This window comes from Oncorhynchus masou, chromosome 23 (genome assembly GCF_036934945.1).
Source record: "Oncorhynchus masou masou isolate Uvic2021 chromosome 23, UVic_Omas_1.1, whole genome shotgun sequence".
Lineage (NCBI taxonomy): Eukaryota > Metazoa > Chordata > Actinopteri > Salmoniformes > Salmonidae > Oncorhynchus > Oncorhynchus masou.
Genome location: NC_088234.1, coordinates 41,607,652 through 41,626,415, shown reverse-complemented (window position 1 = coordinate 41,626,415; position 18,764 = coordinate 41,607,652). Strand labels below are relative to the sequence as shown.

Here is an 18,764-nt window from a genome sequence, read left to right as displayed (position 1 = left end):
AACCAGGCAAGTCAGTTAAGAACAAATTCTTATTTTCAATGACGGCCTGGGAACAGTGGGTTAACTGCCTGTTCAGGGGCAGAACGACAGATTTGTACCTTGTCAGCTCAGGGGTTTGAATTCACAACCTTCCGGTTACTAGTCCAACGCTCTAACCACTTGGCTACCCTGCCGCCCTGTATACCCTAAATGGACATTTTGGGTATACATGGACCGATTTAATCGAAAAAAATTGTGATGTTTATGGGACATATAGGAGTGCCAACAAAGAAGCTCGTCAAAGGTAATGAATGTTTTATATTTTATTTCTGCGTTTTGTGTAGCGCCGGTTACGCAAATTATTTTGTTTACGTCCCCTTTCGGGGGGTTGCATGCTATCAGATAATAACTTCTCATGCTTTCACCGAAAAACATTTTAAAAATCTGACATGTTGGCTAGATTCACAACGAGTGTTGCTTTAATTGAGTCCCCTGCATGTGTGTTTTAATGAAAGTTTGAGTTTTATTGAGTACTATTACTTGTCACTCTGAAATTTCCCCTGATGTTGATCCCTGTACAGGGACAGCAGCCATAAAAAGTTTTAAAGTATCAGGACCATGGGACTTTCTCATGTTGGAAAAATACAGAGAAGCATGAAGACAGGAACTGTTCAAATTAGTTGGGAGGGGGGCACATTCAGAGCGGGGTGTTGCGAGAACAAGCTGTCTTTTGTTAGATAACAGGAGCCAGGTGTGAGAACGGTATGGAGCATGAGAGCCTGGATGTTCTTCACGAGCAACAGTTACATCTATCAACAGAAGCGCCAAGAGGCGGGGACCCGCCTGAGCGCCTGCAATAGGCTGAGCAAGTTTAAACCACGCCCAGTCTCTGTGATAGGCCAACAGACGGGTTGGAACTGTCTATCACAGTATAAAGAATACTGTTTTACATACGTCTTGTCAGTTCTCTGTTCTGCCCTGCGTGGTATTACAGTGAGCCCGTATATACGAAAGTTGCATTTGCCATTTATTACTTAGCTAATAAAAAATACATAGTATAAAATTGGTGACTCAATTGTTATATTTATCCTGATACCAGATTCGAATTTACGCAACTCTAACACATTCAGTTGGATAAAGTCAATGCTGGCAATCATTTACAACATCTATATGATTTTCTTTCATGTCATATCTAGTGTACATCACTGGGACTTATCAGTTTACGCCACAAGAGAAGTCAGGAGACTCAGATCAACGATACATTTTATTCTCCATGATAATGTGACAGTTTTCATGCAAAAGTTTGATAAACATTAGCTAAAAGAAATAGGCATTCATCTGACTAAATACAGTTATATCATTTTGACTGGGGGAGAGGTTAACATTTCAATGTGCCAATGTTGCTGTTGTGTCAACTGATTTATTTATTCTTGGCTGCCTTGGTTTAGTGAAAATGTTTGATAATGATTGATTTAAAGTTGCAATCTAACTTCTTTGTCTCCCATGGCCATGATACACTCAAAGGAAGATACAGATTGCACTTTAAAGGACTTGAAATACATCAAACCCACAGATTTCATAGCTGGGAAAGTAATACTGAGGGGGGGATTGATTTTAGACATACAAACAAGTTCTCATTGATAAGAAATAAGAATTCATAACCTACTAAGCAGGTAATTAAAAATGGGAAAAGTTCAGTGCAAAGAAACTCTGCATGAGTACAACCAGACATTACAAAAGATTGAACAATTAAAACAGTCACACAGACGCATATGCCAAATAGCAATAGGCAAATTCACATCTTTACAATCAAACAAATGAAAGGTGCATTTATATGCAGGAGGTCTATTGCTTCTTCCAAACATCAAGAGGCAATTCCCACTAAGGCACCCCTTCCCTTTGATGGAAAGACATTTCCCCAATTTGTATAATAATACTGATCATTTCCTTTGGTTGTTTTCCCAAGCAATGTGTTGAATAATACAGTTCTTTTTTATTTTGCAAAACAATCTAGAAACCAACACCTTTTTTTGTGCCCCTCTGATATACAAACTAACCGAACAGTTAACCACAAATAGATTATAATTCATAAACATTGTATGCTTTGACCATGTGCATATCAAACAGATACTATTCAAGCAGTCATTCACACCATACGTCATAGCAATCTTTAAACATTAAAAAAAAAGACAGTGATTAAATGTCTCAATGTTATCCCTTTAAGTAGTGTTTCACTCAAAACACATTGAAACATTTCCTCAACTAAAAATATTTGAAAATGTGTGATATTGAAGAAAGGAGTTGGTGGTTAAGGGACTAACTCATACTTAAAACAAAGTTTAACATAGGACAAGGTAACTTAATCTCTGGGATAACCGTGGGTGATAATGCTACAAAGCATCTGTAAACTGAATGTGGTCAGGTGTTCTACATTGAATATCACAGTGTAAACACAGAAACAGACAAGGGCAGGGAAAACAACTTTCTAGCAGGCAGGTATCACAAGTTCACTTAACATCATGGAAGCTGTGTTAAAAACCTAACTGACTGTGTTTATAGTCTTAAACTACTTAAAAAATAAATACACTTAAATCTGGGATCCGCCCCAGGCACATTTGTTATCGTTTTGAAGAAAGGAGCATCCAGCATCGTGGTAAAAAAACAAACAAACTCAGTACTGCTGTTCTATCGCGCATCCACTGCTATGGATTGCCGCTTTAAAAAAATATTTTAAAAAGACCTTGCATTGACATTAAGTCAATTCTGGGGTTGAAGCTACTACGTTTAATTCAAGTTCACTACATGTTTTAAATAAACAAGCAAAAACTAACAAGAAACACATTTTCTTTGAGCAAGCGTCACCAACACACACTAAACAAACATTTCTGCAAAAGCAATTGGTGCAGAACTACGCAAAACTAGGCAAATCTATTTCAAAACATCTGGTGTCAAAATGCAATTGCAGTTCTTGACAAACAGGTGCGTCTCATGGACCTATTGGGAAGGTAAAAAGTATAAAGAGACCATTTTAAAGGAAGTGCTTGGCTAAGAACTCTCAGTATTAGAGGCAAAAGGGGAGAGTAGGCCTACTTGCATTAGGAGATAAGACACTGTGACATGCATCCACACCAACATGCAGTCCCTCTTATGACAAACAAACTGATTTACAGCTGTATCGGAGGTCCCCTGTGCGTAACTGTGTACGTGGATTTGTAAATTCCTTGTCAATATATTCCATCTGTATGTGTTTATCATCTATATTCTGTTTGTTGATTCTGTTTACTGTGGCATCACCATTTCGCCGAATCAAATTCCAAGTAGGCCTATATGTAAATGTACTTGGGAGAATAAAAGTGACTGATTCTAATTCTAACAGTTTTACTGGCAGAACCATAGAAGGTTCAAAATAGTTTGAAATGTTATCTCTAGTCATTCAACAAATACTCTGTTGACAGAAATATAAGTAATCTGTCTATGAATCTTTTCTTACACAAGGGGGGAATTAACAACACTGACTAAATTAACTTGGGAAAAAAAGGTCTCAAATCGAAGACCTAAAAAACTACACGGCATGCGCAGAATAATAGCTATCAAATAGCTATAATACAATTTACATAGCAATAAAATAGAAACTGGATGCCTCCTATTCTTTTGCTTTAATACTTTTTTAAACTGCAGTACACAACTCTCCGGGGCTTTGTGAATAACCATGATATGAAACAAAGATGTAGGAATGCTAACTTTTGTGGATAAACCCAAAGATCTACAAACCCAGAGAGAAAAAGAAAAAAAAAGTCTACATCGCACATACACACACACTTGCCTGACCGACAATACACTGGCTCACGTAACACACAGTAGCAGAAATGCTATGCTAATTCGTCAGGTTGCATCTTTAAGTGGGTATGGGTGGAGATGTAAGGCACTAGTCTGTATAATAAGTAAAGCATCCCCTCCATCTTCAGAGGTCATCCATACACAGTCTAGGGGAGCCTCAGTGGCAGCACTGGAACACAAGGGCTTCTCTCATTGCTCTGGGACCCCCAAACCAGTCATCAGTCTGTCGCCCATTCATCATCATCACCCAAACATTCACCAAGTCTCCACATTCATATTCTGCATGTCTGCCGAGGCTTTCCTTTGAAATGCCCTTCCATTGTGGTGTATGAGAGAGGAAAATCTGGTAGCACATACGAGAAGACCCCACATTCAATCTTCAGTCAATCACAAGGGCAAACCACTTTGAGACTTGCCAAACAAGAACCAATGAGGTGGCAAGCTTCCAGACCTGTGGGACCTCTCAGAAAAGACTAGAAGTGAGGAGCGGAGGGTGGAACTTCTGAAGCGGGGGGGGGGCCTTACAATCGGGTGAATGGGCCCACGTGTAGAGGTCCTCTCAGTTTCGGAGAGGAACAAGAGGATGAGGTGAGAGCAGAAAATGAGGGGGAGGAGGAGTAGGGAGCAGGGGAGGAGGAAGATGATCGTGGTTCGGAATCGTTGTTCAGTGTGAAGACAGTGGAGATGGCCACGTCCACGATACCTTGGCATAGCTCCGGGTAGAGTTTCCTAGAGGGAGAGTTGACAGCGCAATTAATAAGACGCCATGCCAGTTAAATCAGACAGATTATATAGGGAGGAATTAATGATCAAGAGTCCAGAAACTTTATCTAGCATGGAAAATCAATTCAAAGGACAATTTTACACTCAAGCACATTCAGAATCACTGGGAAGTCAGAGATCTTAAAATAAAACATCCATTAAATCCTAACATGAAAAGTTATTAAAGCCCTCTAAGCCTTGAACAATGGAACAAACATTTTCAAAGGAATTAACATTTCTGCCCAAACCTCTTGGCGTGAATGAACAAACAACTGCCGGTCAGTCTGAGTAGAGCACATACCATGCACAGTTCTCAAATCATTTAAATCAACAAAGATTCTATGAATAAAATGTAATGAATAACAGTCTAACGGATGTAGAGAGGATGACCCAAACGAGTGCAGGCAAGAGGAAGAGGATAAACAGGACAATATCAGAGACACAGTTTTATAGCCTATTACTACTACCTGCTACGTTTTTATGACCACTGGGAGAAGAATATAAAATAGGACTGACTGTGCGCAGGCCGGAGCTCCATTGATCTCTATCAGCCACACCTTGAAGCTCTCATCCACCATGAAGTCAAAGCCGAAGAGCTGGAAGCTCTGATAGGACAAGTGCTTAGTGCTGATGGCAGGTTCAATGCATGTCAGACAGCTCCTAGGAGACCATACAGAACAACCATTGTCAGGAGTCTAAGTAGAGTATAGCCTAGTTGTGAAGCATATGCCAATATATAACTATTTGTAGAACTTCGCAATGTTAAGGGAAAGGCCACGTTTAAGGTCATTGAACAAAACTGTATTTTTCCATCTCCTTCAACAAAGTAAAAAAACAGCACCGGAGAAGTAGCTACCTTATAATCTGCTTTATCTGAGGTAAAATGTTGGTCTCCAGCACTATGTTGTGGGTGCTCAGCAGGTACTGCCGGAACTCGTCGAAGAACATCTCGTTGCCCTCCTCGTAGCGGCCATAGTTCTGCGAATGCTCTTTCTGGATGCAGTGGTTGGTCAGGTGGCTGGTCACGTCCTGGAAGTTGGAGCTGTCGTAGGGCTCCGAGGCCGTCCGCAGCACACCCTCCCGGTAAAGGTAGATGTTGTACTGATGGTCCACGAGCACCCAGCTCCTAAGAACACAATAGCAAACCCGCAGAGTCAGATTACTGGGAAAAACACCAGCGATAACATTTCTTATTTTGCTGTTCCTTAGACAGCTTGAATTGTGTATTAGAAGCCTATATGGTCTTTGTTGGTAATAAATGTGTAGTAAACACACTAGATGTACTATCACTCAAAGGTATTAGTATCAGCTGCTTACCTGATGTCAAATTTACGGTTGCCAGGTTGCAACAGTAGTGGTCTTTCTAGGTACTTCTGAATGACATGAACCTGCCCTTGATTATCAATGAACTCCAGCAATTGATTTGCATCGTGGGATATCAAAATCCCAGCACCTGGAACAAGAAAACCAACCCAAGCCTCATCTTTGTATACAATCCTTGGAATAGATATTTTGCCAACAGAGTGTTTGTAACTCCCTGGGTAGTCAAAGGAAACTTCCAAAAATATGAGGCATGCATTAGCTTAAAAAGAGAGCTTCTTTAGGCAGCAATACTATAACACACACCCCCATAATACCAAATGACTACAGAATCTAGCAGTACTAGCTGTTAGTAGAAATATGAGCCTCTAGACATGATGACTGTTTGGTACCTTTTGCTCCAGCAGATGACTTGGCGATCCACACTGTTCCCTCTCCGCTTTCCTTCCTTGAGTGATAAGAGGCCAGGAAAACTTCTCTTTCATCAGTCTTGGGGTTACTTTTCAGGTGGCTTATGCCATTCTTTGCAGGCGCAATGGGAGTGTTGAGGTTAGTAGGATAGATGATATACGATTCAGGCAACCAGTTGCCGGGATCTGGAAGCTCCGGGCTAGTCTTGATTAACCTGCACAATGCAAAGTAAGCGGATATTGATGATATTTACAGTATTAGCAGGATTTAGTGAAATTTACAGCATCAAAGTGAAAATTATTACACTGGAACCTTTTCAACTCGTCAAGGTTTGAAAATGCCTACTTGACTAAAGATGCTTTGCGGCACAACTTGTCTGCTCCTCTGTAATAATTCACCAGTTGCATCAGTCCAGGCTCATGACCTGTGGAGGAGAAACAAACGCATGCAGAAAAAAAAGGGATGAAAGTGATTACAATAGGGCGGTGTAAACAAGAATTAATTTAGGTCCTCCCTCTCCGAGGTCAAACACGGCATTTCAGTGTGTCCAATATAGCCTACTTGTGGCATCTTCTGACTTATCCACAGAAGATACGATTCAGTGACCAAGGATGCATGTGGATACAGTGATATCGCCAAAATATGATTATAATTTTGTAACAAAGTAGCAATAGACAATAAACTCAAGGATAGTCAAGGCCAAACTCTTGATCATAAACTGAGACAGGAGTGGGCCACAAATGAATCATTCTGGAAAATTATCAGTTTAAGGGAGTAACTTTATTTTTACTTTTGCATAATGTAAAGGTCTTGGTTTGACTCCCAAGGAGACTGGGCGCATTGCAGTGAGTGCCAGATTAGCACTTGTGATGTGTATCAGCCTATGGGCCTCCATCAGAGGTCTACATCAGCGGTTTCATGCGACATAATTCATGGGTTTAGCTTGAGGGCGAGAACAAGAATACTGACACTGCAACAAAACGCATTCAATGCAATGTAAGACCATTTACTGCGTATGCCAAAAGTGTTAACTCCTACCAAGCCGTCCAAATGGCAGTCTGTTCCGTTCGCCCAACATCAAGTTGAATCGAGGATTATCCTTCTTCAGTCTCTTCCATTGTCCAGTAGCGACGAGAATTTTGGAAACTTCAGCATAAATAGTACTGTTGTCGTCTCGGGCGACAAATGTATACATGGGTGAATTCATAATACCACAATATTATATGTGCAACAAAAAAAACGAATTGTTTTCAAGCTCCGATGTAGCTAGTTGATTTAGCAGACTGGCTGGCAAGCGCTATCTCGCGGGCGGCTGTAGCATGATGAGGCAGCCATGTCCAGATTCTGGAAAAAAATGAATGTCTTTCACGATGACAAAAGTCCTACTACATGTTGCATTACTCTGGTCTACATTTCACTCATGTTGCCCCAGATTAGGGTGTGACTACTTGGTCACACGTCTGGTCGAGAACCTATCTGGTGTGCTAACTAGCTAGCTTAGCTGTCAAAGCAGTATATTGCTGTCGATTACTCTGGTAGCTGGATATTTTTCTTCATAATTTTTTGTTTGACTGGTTAACTATGTAAACTGCTACTTTGCTAAGATTTTAGCTGTTCAATTTGAGGACAAAACGACCAAACAGAAGATATCCAAAATGTTCTGTTGCAGATCAACTGTCCTTTTATTCTTGGCCCACAGCTCTCATCCATCATCTGTCGTCACATGGAACGTGGATAAACATGACCTGCAATGGATTGTGGTTGATGTAGTCTTTCTATTCTGGTACCTCACTTGAGGTTATCAGATTAAATACCGTCTGCAGAGCAAAAAGCAATAAAGTAACTTTTAATTTCTATTTCAATTTGTGTATAACGGAAATATTGATGTGACTGTATATCCCAGAAAGCATATAATATATTTTAAAGGGTAAGGGCAGAGATTTAAGGGCCAGAGGTTTCGGTAGAGAAACATTTATTTTTGGTCAAAGAGAAACCTCTATTTTGATTGTTTGAAATTGATACAGATGTAACCCCTGAACAAATGTCCAGATTGAATATATCTCGTTCACTTGAAAGCATGGGCCTCATAATGGTCAGTTGAACTTGCCTCCTATTCAATACCCAGGAGATTATATTAATTAAATAATGAGACAAAACATTATAAAGTTAAATGCAATGCAGAGCAATGTCTGAGGTCCAACACTGTTTGGACATACAGTACCAGTCAAAAGTTTGGACACGCCTAGTGTTTTTCTTTATTTTGACTATTTTCTACATTGTATAATAATAGTGAAGACATCAAAACTATGAAATAACACATGGAATCATGTAGTAGCCAAGAAAGTGTTTAACAAATCAAAATATAGCCACCATTTGCCTTGATGACAGCTTTGCACACTCTTGGCATTCTCTCAACCAGCTTCAGGAATGCTTTTCCAACAGTCTTGAAGGAATTCCCACATATGCTGGGCACTTGTTGGCTGCTTTTACTTCACTCTGCAGTCCAACTCATCCCAAACCATCTCAATCGGATTGAGGTCAGGTGATTGTGGAGGCCAGGTCATCTGATGCGGCACCATCACTCTCCTTCTAGGTCAAATAGCCCATACACGGCCTGGAGGTGTGTTGTGGGTCATTGTCCTGTTGAATAACAAATGTAGTCCTACCAAGCGTAAACCAGATGGGATAGTATATCGCTACAGAATGTTGTGGTAGCCATGGTTAAGTGTGCCTTGAATTCTAAATAAATCATTGACAGTGTCACCAGCAAAGCACCCCCACACTATCATATCCTCCATGCTTCACAGTGGGAACCACACCTACTACTGTATGCGTCTCTCAAAGACACAGCGGAACCAAACATTTCTAATTTGACTCATCAGATCAAAGGACAGATTTCTACCGGTCTAATGTCCAATGCTCGTGTTTCTTGGCCCAAGCAAGTCTCTTCCTTTTATCTGTGTCTTTTAGTAGTGGTTTCTTTGCAGCAATTCGACCATGAAGGCTGCAATTTCTGAAACTGGTAACTCTAATTAACTTATCCTCTGCAGCAGAGGTCACTCTGGGTCTTCCTTTTTTATGGCGGTCCTCATGAGAGCCAGTTTCATCATAGCGCTCGATGGTTTTTGCGATTGCACTTGAAGAAACTTTCAAAGTTCTTGAAATGTTACACCTTGACTGACCTTCATTTCTTAAACTAATAATACACCGTCATTTCTCTTTGCTTATTTGAGCTGTTCTTTCCATAATATGGACTTAGTCTTTTACCAAATAGGGCTGTCTTCTGTATACCACCCCTACCTTGTCACAACACAACTGATTGGCTCAAACACATTAAGAAGAGAAGAAATTCCACAAATGAACTTTTAACAAGGCACACCTGTTAATTGAAATGCATTATAGGTGTCTACCTCATGAAGCTGGTTGAGAGAATCCCAAGAGTTTGCATAGTTGTCATCAAGGCAAAGGGTGACTACCCTGAAGAACCTCAAATATAAAATATATTTTGATTTGTTTAACACTTTTTTCTTACTACATGATTCCACTTGTATTATTTCATAGTTTTGATGTCTTCACTATTATTCTACAATGTAGAAAATAGTAAAAAATAAAGAAAATCCCTTGAATGAGTAGGTGTGTCCAAACTTTTGACTGGTACTGTATATAGACTTGACTGACTAGACTGGACTGGAGTATACTTGACTGGACTAATTGGCATGGACTGACTGGACTTGAACTGAACTTATTGGACTGGATTTTCTGGACTTGCCAAGACTATCCCTAATTAAACTGAACATATTTTAATTTCCAAAGTACAGTAGCAGTTTTCTGGTATTAGCTATATCTTCACCACCAGATGGCGTCATGCACATGATTTGAGAGGGGAGGGCTCAGGGTTAGCCCCAGTTCGAATTGTACCCTAGACTATAGGGCCTTACCTCCCTTACACAAGTGTTCACAGGAGGTGTAAACATAAGTCCCATCTAGCCCTACGTATAGCTACATAGATCTACAAATCCCTGCATGATTGAGAAACGAGTGTTGCGTAGGAGTGACATCACCTGACGTATGCCAAGCTTATGGTTGTGTTGCAGCAATTCGAACCAGTGACCTTTAAGTTACTGGCCCAATACTCTTAACCACTAGGCTACCTGCCTCAGCAGGAACAAATCACAGATAGCAGCTGTGTTGGTGGCAGCTGCAGAGATGTACTTTGGTGTACAAGATTTTACTGCAGAAGAGTTACAAGCTGTGTTGAGTGATATAGTGTCCTGTCCTCCCAGGCTGCCGGCCTGGTGTAGGATCAGTTCGGGCCAAGTAGTGGAATAGTGGAGAGGTTTTTTAATGGGTGTAGGGTTAGTTGGTAGGGCAATTTCTTTACGAAGCGTAATGAACTCACAGTCCAGAAGAGTAGCTGGAAACACACTGCTATGGCAGTGGACGATGCCAGTCTGTGGATGTCAGTCAGTTGATGATCCTGAAATATGAATTGTGAAGAAGGTTGATTTTGTTGCGTTTATTGCTCTAGTGATTATTTGTACAGGACAATTGAACAAAAAAAATCAAAGAAACTGGAAATCATTGTGAAAGTGTCTAAAAGGTTCTTTGATCTCCAAGATTTCACAGCTGAAACATTGCAGACAATACTGTCTTTTCTATTTGATTTATTTCACCTTTATTTAACTAGGTAGGCTAGTTGAGAACAAGTTCTCCTTTACAACTTCAACCTGGTCAATATAAAGCAAAGCAGTTTGACACATACAACAACACAGAGTTACACATGGAATAAACAAACATACAGTCAGTAATACAGTAGGGGAAAAAGTATGTATATATACAGTGTGTGCAAATGAGGTAAGATAAGGGAGGTAAGGCAATAAATAGACCATAGTGGCGAGGTAATTACGATATAGCAATTAATCACTGGAGTGATAGATGTGCAGAAGATGAATGTGCAAGTACTGGGGTGCAAAGGAGCAAAATAAATAAATAACAGTATGGGGATGAGGTAGTTGGATGAGCTATTTACAGGTGGGCTATGTACAGGTGCAATGATCTGTGAGCTGCTCTAACAGCTGGTGCTTGAAGATAGAGAGGGAGATAAGACTCTCCAGCTTCAGTGATTTTTGCAGTTTGTTCCAGTCATTGGCAGCAGAGAACTGGAAAGAGAGGCGGCCAAAGTAGGAATTGGCATTGGGGTTGACTAGTGAAATATACCTGCTGGAGCGCGTGCTGCGGGTGGGTGCTGCTATGGTGACCAGTGAACTGAGATAAGGCCAGGCTTTACCTAGCAAAGACTTGAAAATGACCTGGAGCCAGTGGGTTTGGCGACGAGTATGAAGCGAGGGCCAGCCAACGAGAGCATACAGGTCGCAGTGGTGGGTAGTATATGGGGCTTTGGTGACAAAATGGATGGCACTGTGATAGACTGCATCCAATTTGTTTAGTAGAGTGTTGGAGGCTATTTTGTAAATTACATCGCCGAAGTTGAGGATCGGTAGGACAGTCAGTTTCACGAGGGTATGTTTGGCAGCATGAGTGGAGGATGCTTTGTAGCGAAATAGGAAGCCAATTCTAGATTTATTTTCTGAAGATGCTTCCCCCTCTCAGGCCCCAGAGCCTGTGTAGGGATCTGAGTACATTTTAGTAAGTGAAATATTACATTGATTTTTGTTTAGCTTTATTTATTTATTCTAATTTTTATATTTTATTTTCGTTAAAGTATTTTACCCCACCCAGTTGGTGGTGGCAATACACCTTTTTGGATGTAGTCTGCCAATAAAACCATGTAAAACCAAGTTGTATTTATATCTAACTAGGCAAGTCAGTTAAGAACAAATTCTTATTTACAATGACGGCCTACAAAGGTCAAACCCAGATGATGGGCCAATTGTGCGCCACCCTATGGGACTCCAAATCACAGCCGGGTGTGATACAGCCTGGATTCAAACCAGGGCATCTGTAGTGACACCTCTAGCACTGAGATGCAGTGCCTTAGACTGCTGTGCCACTCAGGACCCCCATGGTATATTGGGGGGAGTCATCACTAGGGTTCCAACATCTATGTCCATAGACGATGTTAAAGAACATTTGAAGGGGGGCAGAGTTATTGAGTCCTAAAGGTTTATCAGTAGGAAAGAGGGTCAAATAAGTGAAAGCTTATCAGGGATGCTGAGGTTTGAGGAAGTTTTCCTGGAGAAGTACATATAGGATTCCTTAGTTTCAATGTTAGAGAATTTGTCCCATATGCACTGCAATGTTTTAGATGCCAAAGAATGGGACATGTAGCTGCTCATTGTAAAGGAAAGAAAATATGTGCCATGATTACGGTGAATGTTGATGCAATGTGAAGGTTAAGTGCTGTAATTGTGGGGGATAACTCAGTGTAGTATTTGGTGGATGACAGGTGCAGAGAGACGCTAGAGAGGCTCAGAGATATAGGATCAGTCATGATGTATTATATGCAGAGGCTGTAAGACAGATTGGTAGAACTACAGTGCGGACTGATGGAGCTTATAAGGATGTTCCTGTAGTAAGTGGACCTACTGTTGGGGCTGGTGCTTCTGATGGTCCTGGCATGGTTCTGTAATCTTGCGTTCATGAACGTGCGGTGGTGCAATGTTGGCTTCATAGCTTTTATTGGTAAGGTTATCAATAAGATTTGGGTTGTGGAAAGCAGAAATGCAAGGTTGAAGGTTATTGTGGAGACGGCAAAAGTGATATTGGGGGTAACAGATGTTACTGTTGATATGGCTGTTGACATGCTGAACAAGGGTGGAGTTTTTCAGCATGATTTAGATCAAGTTTAATGGGGTTAGGGGGTTGGGGAGTTGGTAGGGATTTATTTGGTTTAGAAATGTATTTTCATGGCAGTATGTGTGGTGCAGCGGTCTAAGGCACTGCATCTCAGTGCAAGAGGTGTCACTACAGTCCCTGGTTTGAATCCAAACTGTATCACATCTGGCCATGATTGGGAGTCCGATAGGGCGGCGCACAATTGGCCCAGCATTGTCTGGGTTTGGCCGTCATTGTAAATAAAAAATGTTTTAACTGACTTCCCTAGTTAAGTAAAGGTTAAATAAAAATATATATTTTTAAAAAATAGTATAGAATTGGGCAGAATACATTCCAGCACAATAGATGGCAGCATGCACTTTAAAGTTTGTTTGCGGTCCGTCATGATATCATTGAAGAAGAAGACATAAAAATAATTTTCAAAAATGAAGAAGAAGAAAGGTCACCTGACGTACCCAAAAATAACATAGGGGTGATTTCAAAGAGTTGGCGCGGGAATCATTTTTTGTACTTCCAGCTGCGAATGTGATATTGATATAACAACTTTTCCGTGGTGCAAAAAGTTATGCTCTCTATTTTCCAAGCTACAACTGGTTGTTACTTATCTGTGGTAAGTCGAGATATGTCTAACACGACAGTTACAGTAGGTTAGTAGCTAAGTCAACTGGCTTACTTGGATCTTGCTATCTTAGCCGGTACTACAGTAGTTTAGCCGGTACTACAGTAGTTAGCTAAACAGTCTAGGAACAGTGAGCTAACGTTAGCCAACAATGGAGCCCCGTTTCCATGGCATAGCTCGAATTTGGCGCTGGTTCGTGTGAAACCCGGGCTCGCGCATCCCTCTTTCCTGAGAAAATGAGCATCCTAAATGTAAATTGTGTTCCAAGTCGTTTTGTTTCAGTCGCGCATCATTTATCAAGGCTTTGTTATGAGAATATGTGCAGCGTGAGTGAGAAATGACAACAGTAATTTAGGGGAAACAGCTAGCTGGCTTCTGCCACAGGCTGGAGCCAATGCTAAGGTGTACCTATTTGACACTACGTTATCTTTCACTTATCGGTATATTCATCATCACAATATGTCATAGCTGGCTATGTAAGTTTAGCTACTTGTAAGTCTAGACATGACTTATATTGAATAAGTGTTATAATGTGGTGATGTCTTTTTTTTTTAAGACTCATGGAATTTATAAAGTGTGTGTGTGTGTGTGTGTGTGTGTGTTTGCTTGGCTGCTTCTTGTCATGCATTTTTAATGACTCCTGTCCCCCATTCCACAGGCGGGAGCACGCCAGGCATGAGTGGTGCACACCTGGGCGAGTGGCAGAGGAGATCCTTTGACATTTCGTCTGGCACCTGCACACCTGAACAGAAGGCAAACGCCTATCGGGTGCACATCCTTGCCATACAATATGCATGGGCGAGCGCCCAGCTCTCTCAGGCCGGCATGGGCAGCCTGCTCAGGACCTACTCGGAGCGCTATGCTGCAGTGCTGGACTCGGAAGAACCTCGCACGGGGCTTAACAACTATGCAGAGAGTGTACTGAACCTGGCCTGCAGTCAGAGGAACCACAGCGATAAATGGGAATCGTCCCTGACAACTGCGGGTGTGCTGGAGCTGCCGAAAGTCCCTTGTGGCACCTGCAGATGTTAACATCTTCGTTGGACAAGAGAACAGAGGCAGCGCCCTGTCTCTTCCTTCCACTGGACTCGAAGCTGAAGAGACTCCATTCAAAGCATTGGGACCCCCATCATGGCCCAACCCTGAGGGCAACAGCACTTTCAGCATTTTACATAGTGCTACAGCAGAAAGACCAAGAGGCGCTCAGGGAGTCCCCAGCTACCCCCCTTCCTCTGCTGGCCCCTCAGCATGGGCTCAGTCTCTGTTTTGCCAGCACTCCTCAGCTCCACCACAACCAAACCCAGCCCCTGCAGGTCACCAGTCTGTCTTAAACTCTAACACCTCCAAGAGGAAGATGTTTTACAACTCTGGTGGAGAGAATGGCAGAGGGGGGCATCTGGAGGACAGGCAAGGCAAGACCCATGCTGTGGTGGCACAAACTTCAAAACGGCAAGGGAGCAGTTTATTGTTGATCAGCAGAAAAAACACCCCCAAGAGTCCCAGAGAGCCCAGAAGCCCCCTGCGATGGCAGCTGCCATCGGGGGTGCCACTAAGAAGTCACTGGGGGCCAACAGACCACGGGGGACATTTTCCAAATCTGTGTCCCCCATGTCGAGGTCAGAGGACAAAGAGAGTGTTGTCGGTAGCAGCAATGCTCAGGAGACTCAGCCAGTAGACGAGCATCTGAAAAACTTTGAGCCCAAGATCATCGAGCTTATCATCAGTGAAATTATGGACGATGGACCGCCCGTAGCCTGGGACGACATTGCTGGCCTGGAGTTTGCAAAGGCCACGATCAAGGAGATTGTGGTGTGGCCTATGCTCCGGCCTGACATCTTCACTGGCCTCCGTGGTCCACCCAAAGACATCCTCCTATTCGAAGGATTCGGCACAGGAAAAACACAGGAAAAACTCTGATCAGGAAGTGCATTGCTTGCCAGTCAGGGGCCACCTTCAGCATCAGTGCCTCGTCTCTCACCTCGAAGTGGGGGGGGGGAGAGAAGATGGTTAGAGCACTCTTCGCCATCGTCCACTGCCATGAGCCAGCTGTTATCTTCATCGACGAGATCGACTCTTCTATCCCAGCGTACGGACGGGGAGCACGACTCATCCCGACGGATAAAGACAAGAGTTCCTGGTTCAGCTGGACGGGGCAGCCACCCCAGCCGACGACCACGTCCTGGTGGTGGGGGCCACCAACCGCCCTCAGGAGACAGACGAATCGGCCCAGCGCCGCCTTGCCAAGCGTCTCTACATCCCCCCTCCCCGAAGGCAGATAGTCTCTCACCTCATGGCCTGTGAGAAGAGCCAGCTGGGAGAGGACGAGCTGGAGACCGTGGTCACAGGGACGGAGGGCTTTTCTGTTTTGGGAGGCAGCGCTTGGCCCCATCCGGAGCATCCAGCTCCGTGACATTGCCACCATCACCCCCGACCAGGTGCAGCCCATCCTCCACTGTGACTTCCAGAAGGCCCTGAGGACAGTATGGCCCAGCGTCTCAGCCAAAGACCTGGAGCTCTATGAGGGGTGGAACAAGACTTTTGGTTGTGGTCGTTGATCTGGGCAGCAGTATAGACTCACATTACAAATATCAGCCTATATTTAACATTTACTGCTGTTGGGGATATATTTAATTTGTTTTGTTCAGTAAATTACCTTTCATTTAAATGTTAGTTTTCCTGTGACAGACTACCATAAGATGAGGCTTTTTAAAATATTATTTCTGAGTGTTAACTTGATTTTTCACTTACTGATCCATGGTACAGTATATCTATTCACAAATATATGTTATTAGTTTTTTTACACTTGGATTCACTAATTAAGATTTTGGTGTAAGTAATATGTTCTTAATAAAGTTGCTGAATTTTTTTCTATGGTAATGCATTGCTAACAGCTTTTCCTTTTGTACACAGAGAGGAAATGTGGCAAAGTGTTTTTCTGAGGGTGGGTTATGGGGCCATGTGGCCATATGTTCCCTTTTCACTCCATTTGCTACCTGTTTATCCGAAGTAGATGAATATAGGCCTACATCAGCTATCAGTTTCATCATCTCGGGTTGTTTAAGGTCCAATGGAGCTGTTTTTAACTCTATCAAGTAATTTCTGGGTAAAAATGAAGTACCTTACTGTGATTTGTTTTCAATTAAAATGGTAAAAAAAAAAAAAATAGATTATCAAATAGCAATTTCTAAAGTAATAATTTAGCTAGGACTGTCAGGGAGTGGTCAGAGTGGGGAGGGGAAAACCAGCTGTTATTGGCAGAGAGGTTTGAAACTCTTATTAGTCTATTTACTGTGTTTTTTATATATATATATCCACACTAAGGGGTTGGAGTAATACTGTGAAGATGATGATCATGCCCTTTTAGTGTAAAGGCTGTTTGAGAAGACCGCCTGAAATTTGAGCCTGGTTTGGTGGAGTTTTGGCCTGCCTGGCGAGATCACCAGGCGGTATAAGATAAAGGTACACAATGCAGAAATTGCCTCGCCATTTGCTGGTTGTAAAAATTCTAATACTTTGTCTAATTTCAGTTTGTGACAAAAACAAGTATAGTGTAGAGAATTGTTGTGCCATCTAAACCGCTGTGACAATATTTTTGGTTTTGGAAAAAATATTTATTTTCAGCTGTCTAAAGCTGGTGTACAAAACTGAAAGTAAAAGACGAATAAATGAAACTTAAGAATGAGAGGCATAGAAATGTAGCACAGAACAGATCTACCGCTTCTTAGACATTCAATTAGAATGACAAATCTATAACGCATATTTCTATGTGAGTCTGGTCGGTCGCCCAAAAAGTTTTAATAGATGAATAACAAAGTGTTTCAAATCTCTACCAATAACAGTTTTCAGGTTACTGATCCCTCCCATTAGGCTCATACAACTAGGCTTCTCACTCAGACAACTCCCAGACAGACCTAGCTAAATTCTTGCTTAAGAAATTGGTCTTTGCTAAGAAGCATTTTTTTTCTCCTTTTTTGACCATTTCCATTGTAAAAAAAGATAACCGTAGGGGGCCTTTTAACTAATGGATGTGCCAACCATGGCTGGGGAAGTTGGTTAACGCTGAGAGTATCCTGGTCTCATGTTAAGGCTTGCCCACAGATCTGCCTTGTATTGCCTTTCTTCCTGCCACAGTGACTATGTGCTATTAAACTGGTACTTGACAAAACAGGAAAACTCATTTAATGTTTGTGTAAGAATCCATATTTGAATTATCTCAAAACAAGTACTTTTGGTATCCTGCTGACTTCACAAAGCTATTTAGTCAGGTTTCACCAAATGCAAGACTGTCCTCTCCTGAAAGCCACAACTTTTTCCCTTCTCTGCCAATTCTTGGTCCTCCAGATACACAAGGAGTCAACAGAGATTTTGAATGTAGTAGATCTCCTTTTCAGTTGAACGCCTTTCTGGACATAGACTGCCACTGGTCGAGGAGTAGACGATTATAGATTGTGCACACATGAAATGAAATTGTAATGTAATTTTCATGAAACAATCTTTGAAAAACTGGAAGACCATGAAAAAACTATTTCATGTATTTTTTATCTTTTTGTCAAGTCGCTGATTAATATTTCAGAGTTCTGGGGCTGGCTTCAGTGTTGAAACTTTGTAAAATTAGCCAGCAATGCAAGTACTGAGCATATCCCAGAGGGCTGATGGAAGCTTGTCAGAACAGCGGGGCTCCCCGCAGCTGGACCGGGCCAGATGCACAGAATTCCTCAGGCGCTGGCAGATCCAGCCACTTGACACCAAGAATAATGTCATCTTCTAACGTCATGTATCTTTAACACCTTATGTTATATGTCTAGGAATGTTGGGTTGAGTTTTGGCTTTGAATTGAAGTTGAACAGTACTAGGCTACAAAGGAAAATGAACCCTGTCAAGAGGATATAAGATGATACACTGGAGATAAACATGTCTTATGTATTATTTTAGTTGCTGACTGCCAAATAGGCCCATACATCCGTGTTTCACAGTATTATGCCCTTTTATTTGTCCCAGTTTGAGCTATGATCACGGTTGCCCACGGTCTGCGCATGTAATC

General features: G+C 42.0%; 1 protein-coding gene and 1 pseudogene across 1 annotated transcript; one reads left to right on the top strand and one right to left on the bottom strand.

Annotated features, from left to right (window-relative positions):
* Positions 1-1,230: 1,230 nt before the first annotated feature.
* On the bottom strand, positions 1,231-8,016 carry LOC135510855 (tubulin--tyrosine ligase-like). Its single transcript, XM_064932146.1, has 7 exons — positions 7,348-8,016; positions 6,655-6,733; positions 6,291-6,523; positions 5,896-6,031; positions 5,435-5,704; positions 5,095-5,238; positions 1,231-4,545 (listed from the first exon to the last, which is right to left on the bottom strand). Exons 1-7 carry the CDS (start codon positions 7,514-7,516, stop codon positions 4,338-4,340), a joined length of 1,239 nt encoding a protein of 412 aa, XP_064788218.1. The 5' UTR covers positions 7,517-8,016; the 3' UTR covers positions 1,231-4,337.
* A 5,499-nt stretch (positions 8,017-13,515) lies between these two features.
* LOC135510854 (fidgetin-like protein 1) lies at positions 13,516-16,600 on the top strand (annotated as a pseudogene).
* Positions 16,601-18,764: the final 2,164 nt, after the last annotated feature.

Bases quoted from the DNA above. Each gene is read 5' to 3' on its own strand.
- LOC135510855 (XM_064932146.1), bottom strand. From the start codon at position 7,516: ATGAATTCACCCATGTATACATTTGTCGCCCGAGACGACAACAGTACT. The intron at 6,524-6,654 runs GTAGGCATTTTC...TGCATTGTGCAG, and splicing joins CGCAAAGCATCTTTAGTCAA to GTTAATCAAGACTAGCCCGG. The intron at 5,239-5,434 runs GTAGCTACTTCT...ATGGTCTCCTAG, and splicing joins CAGATAAAGCAGATTATAAG to GAGCTGTCTGACATGCATTG.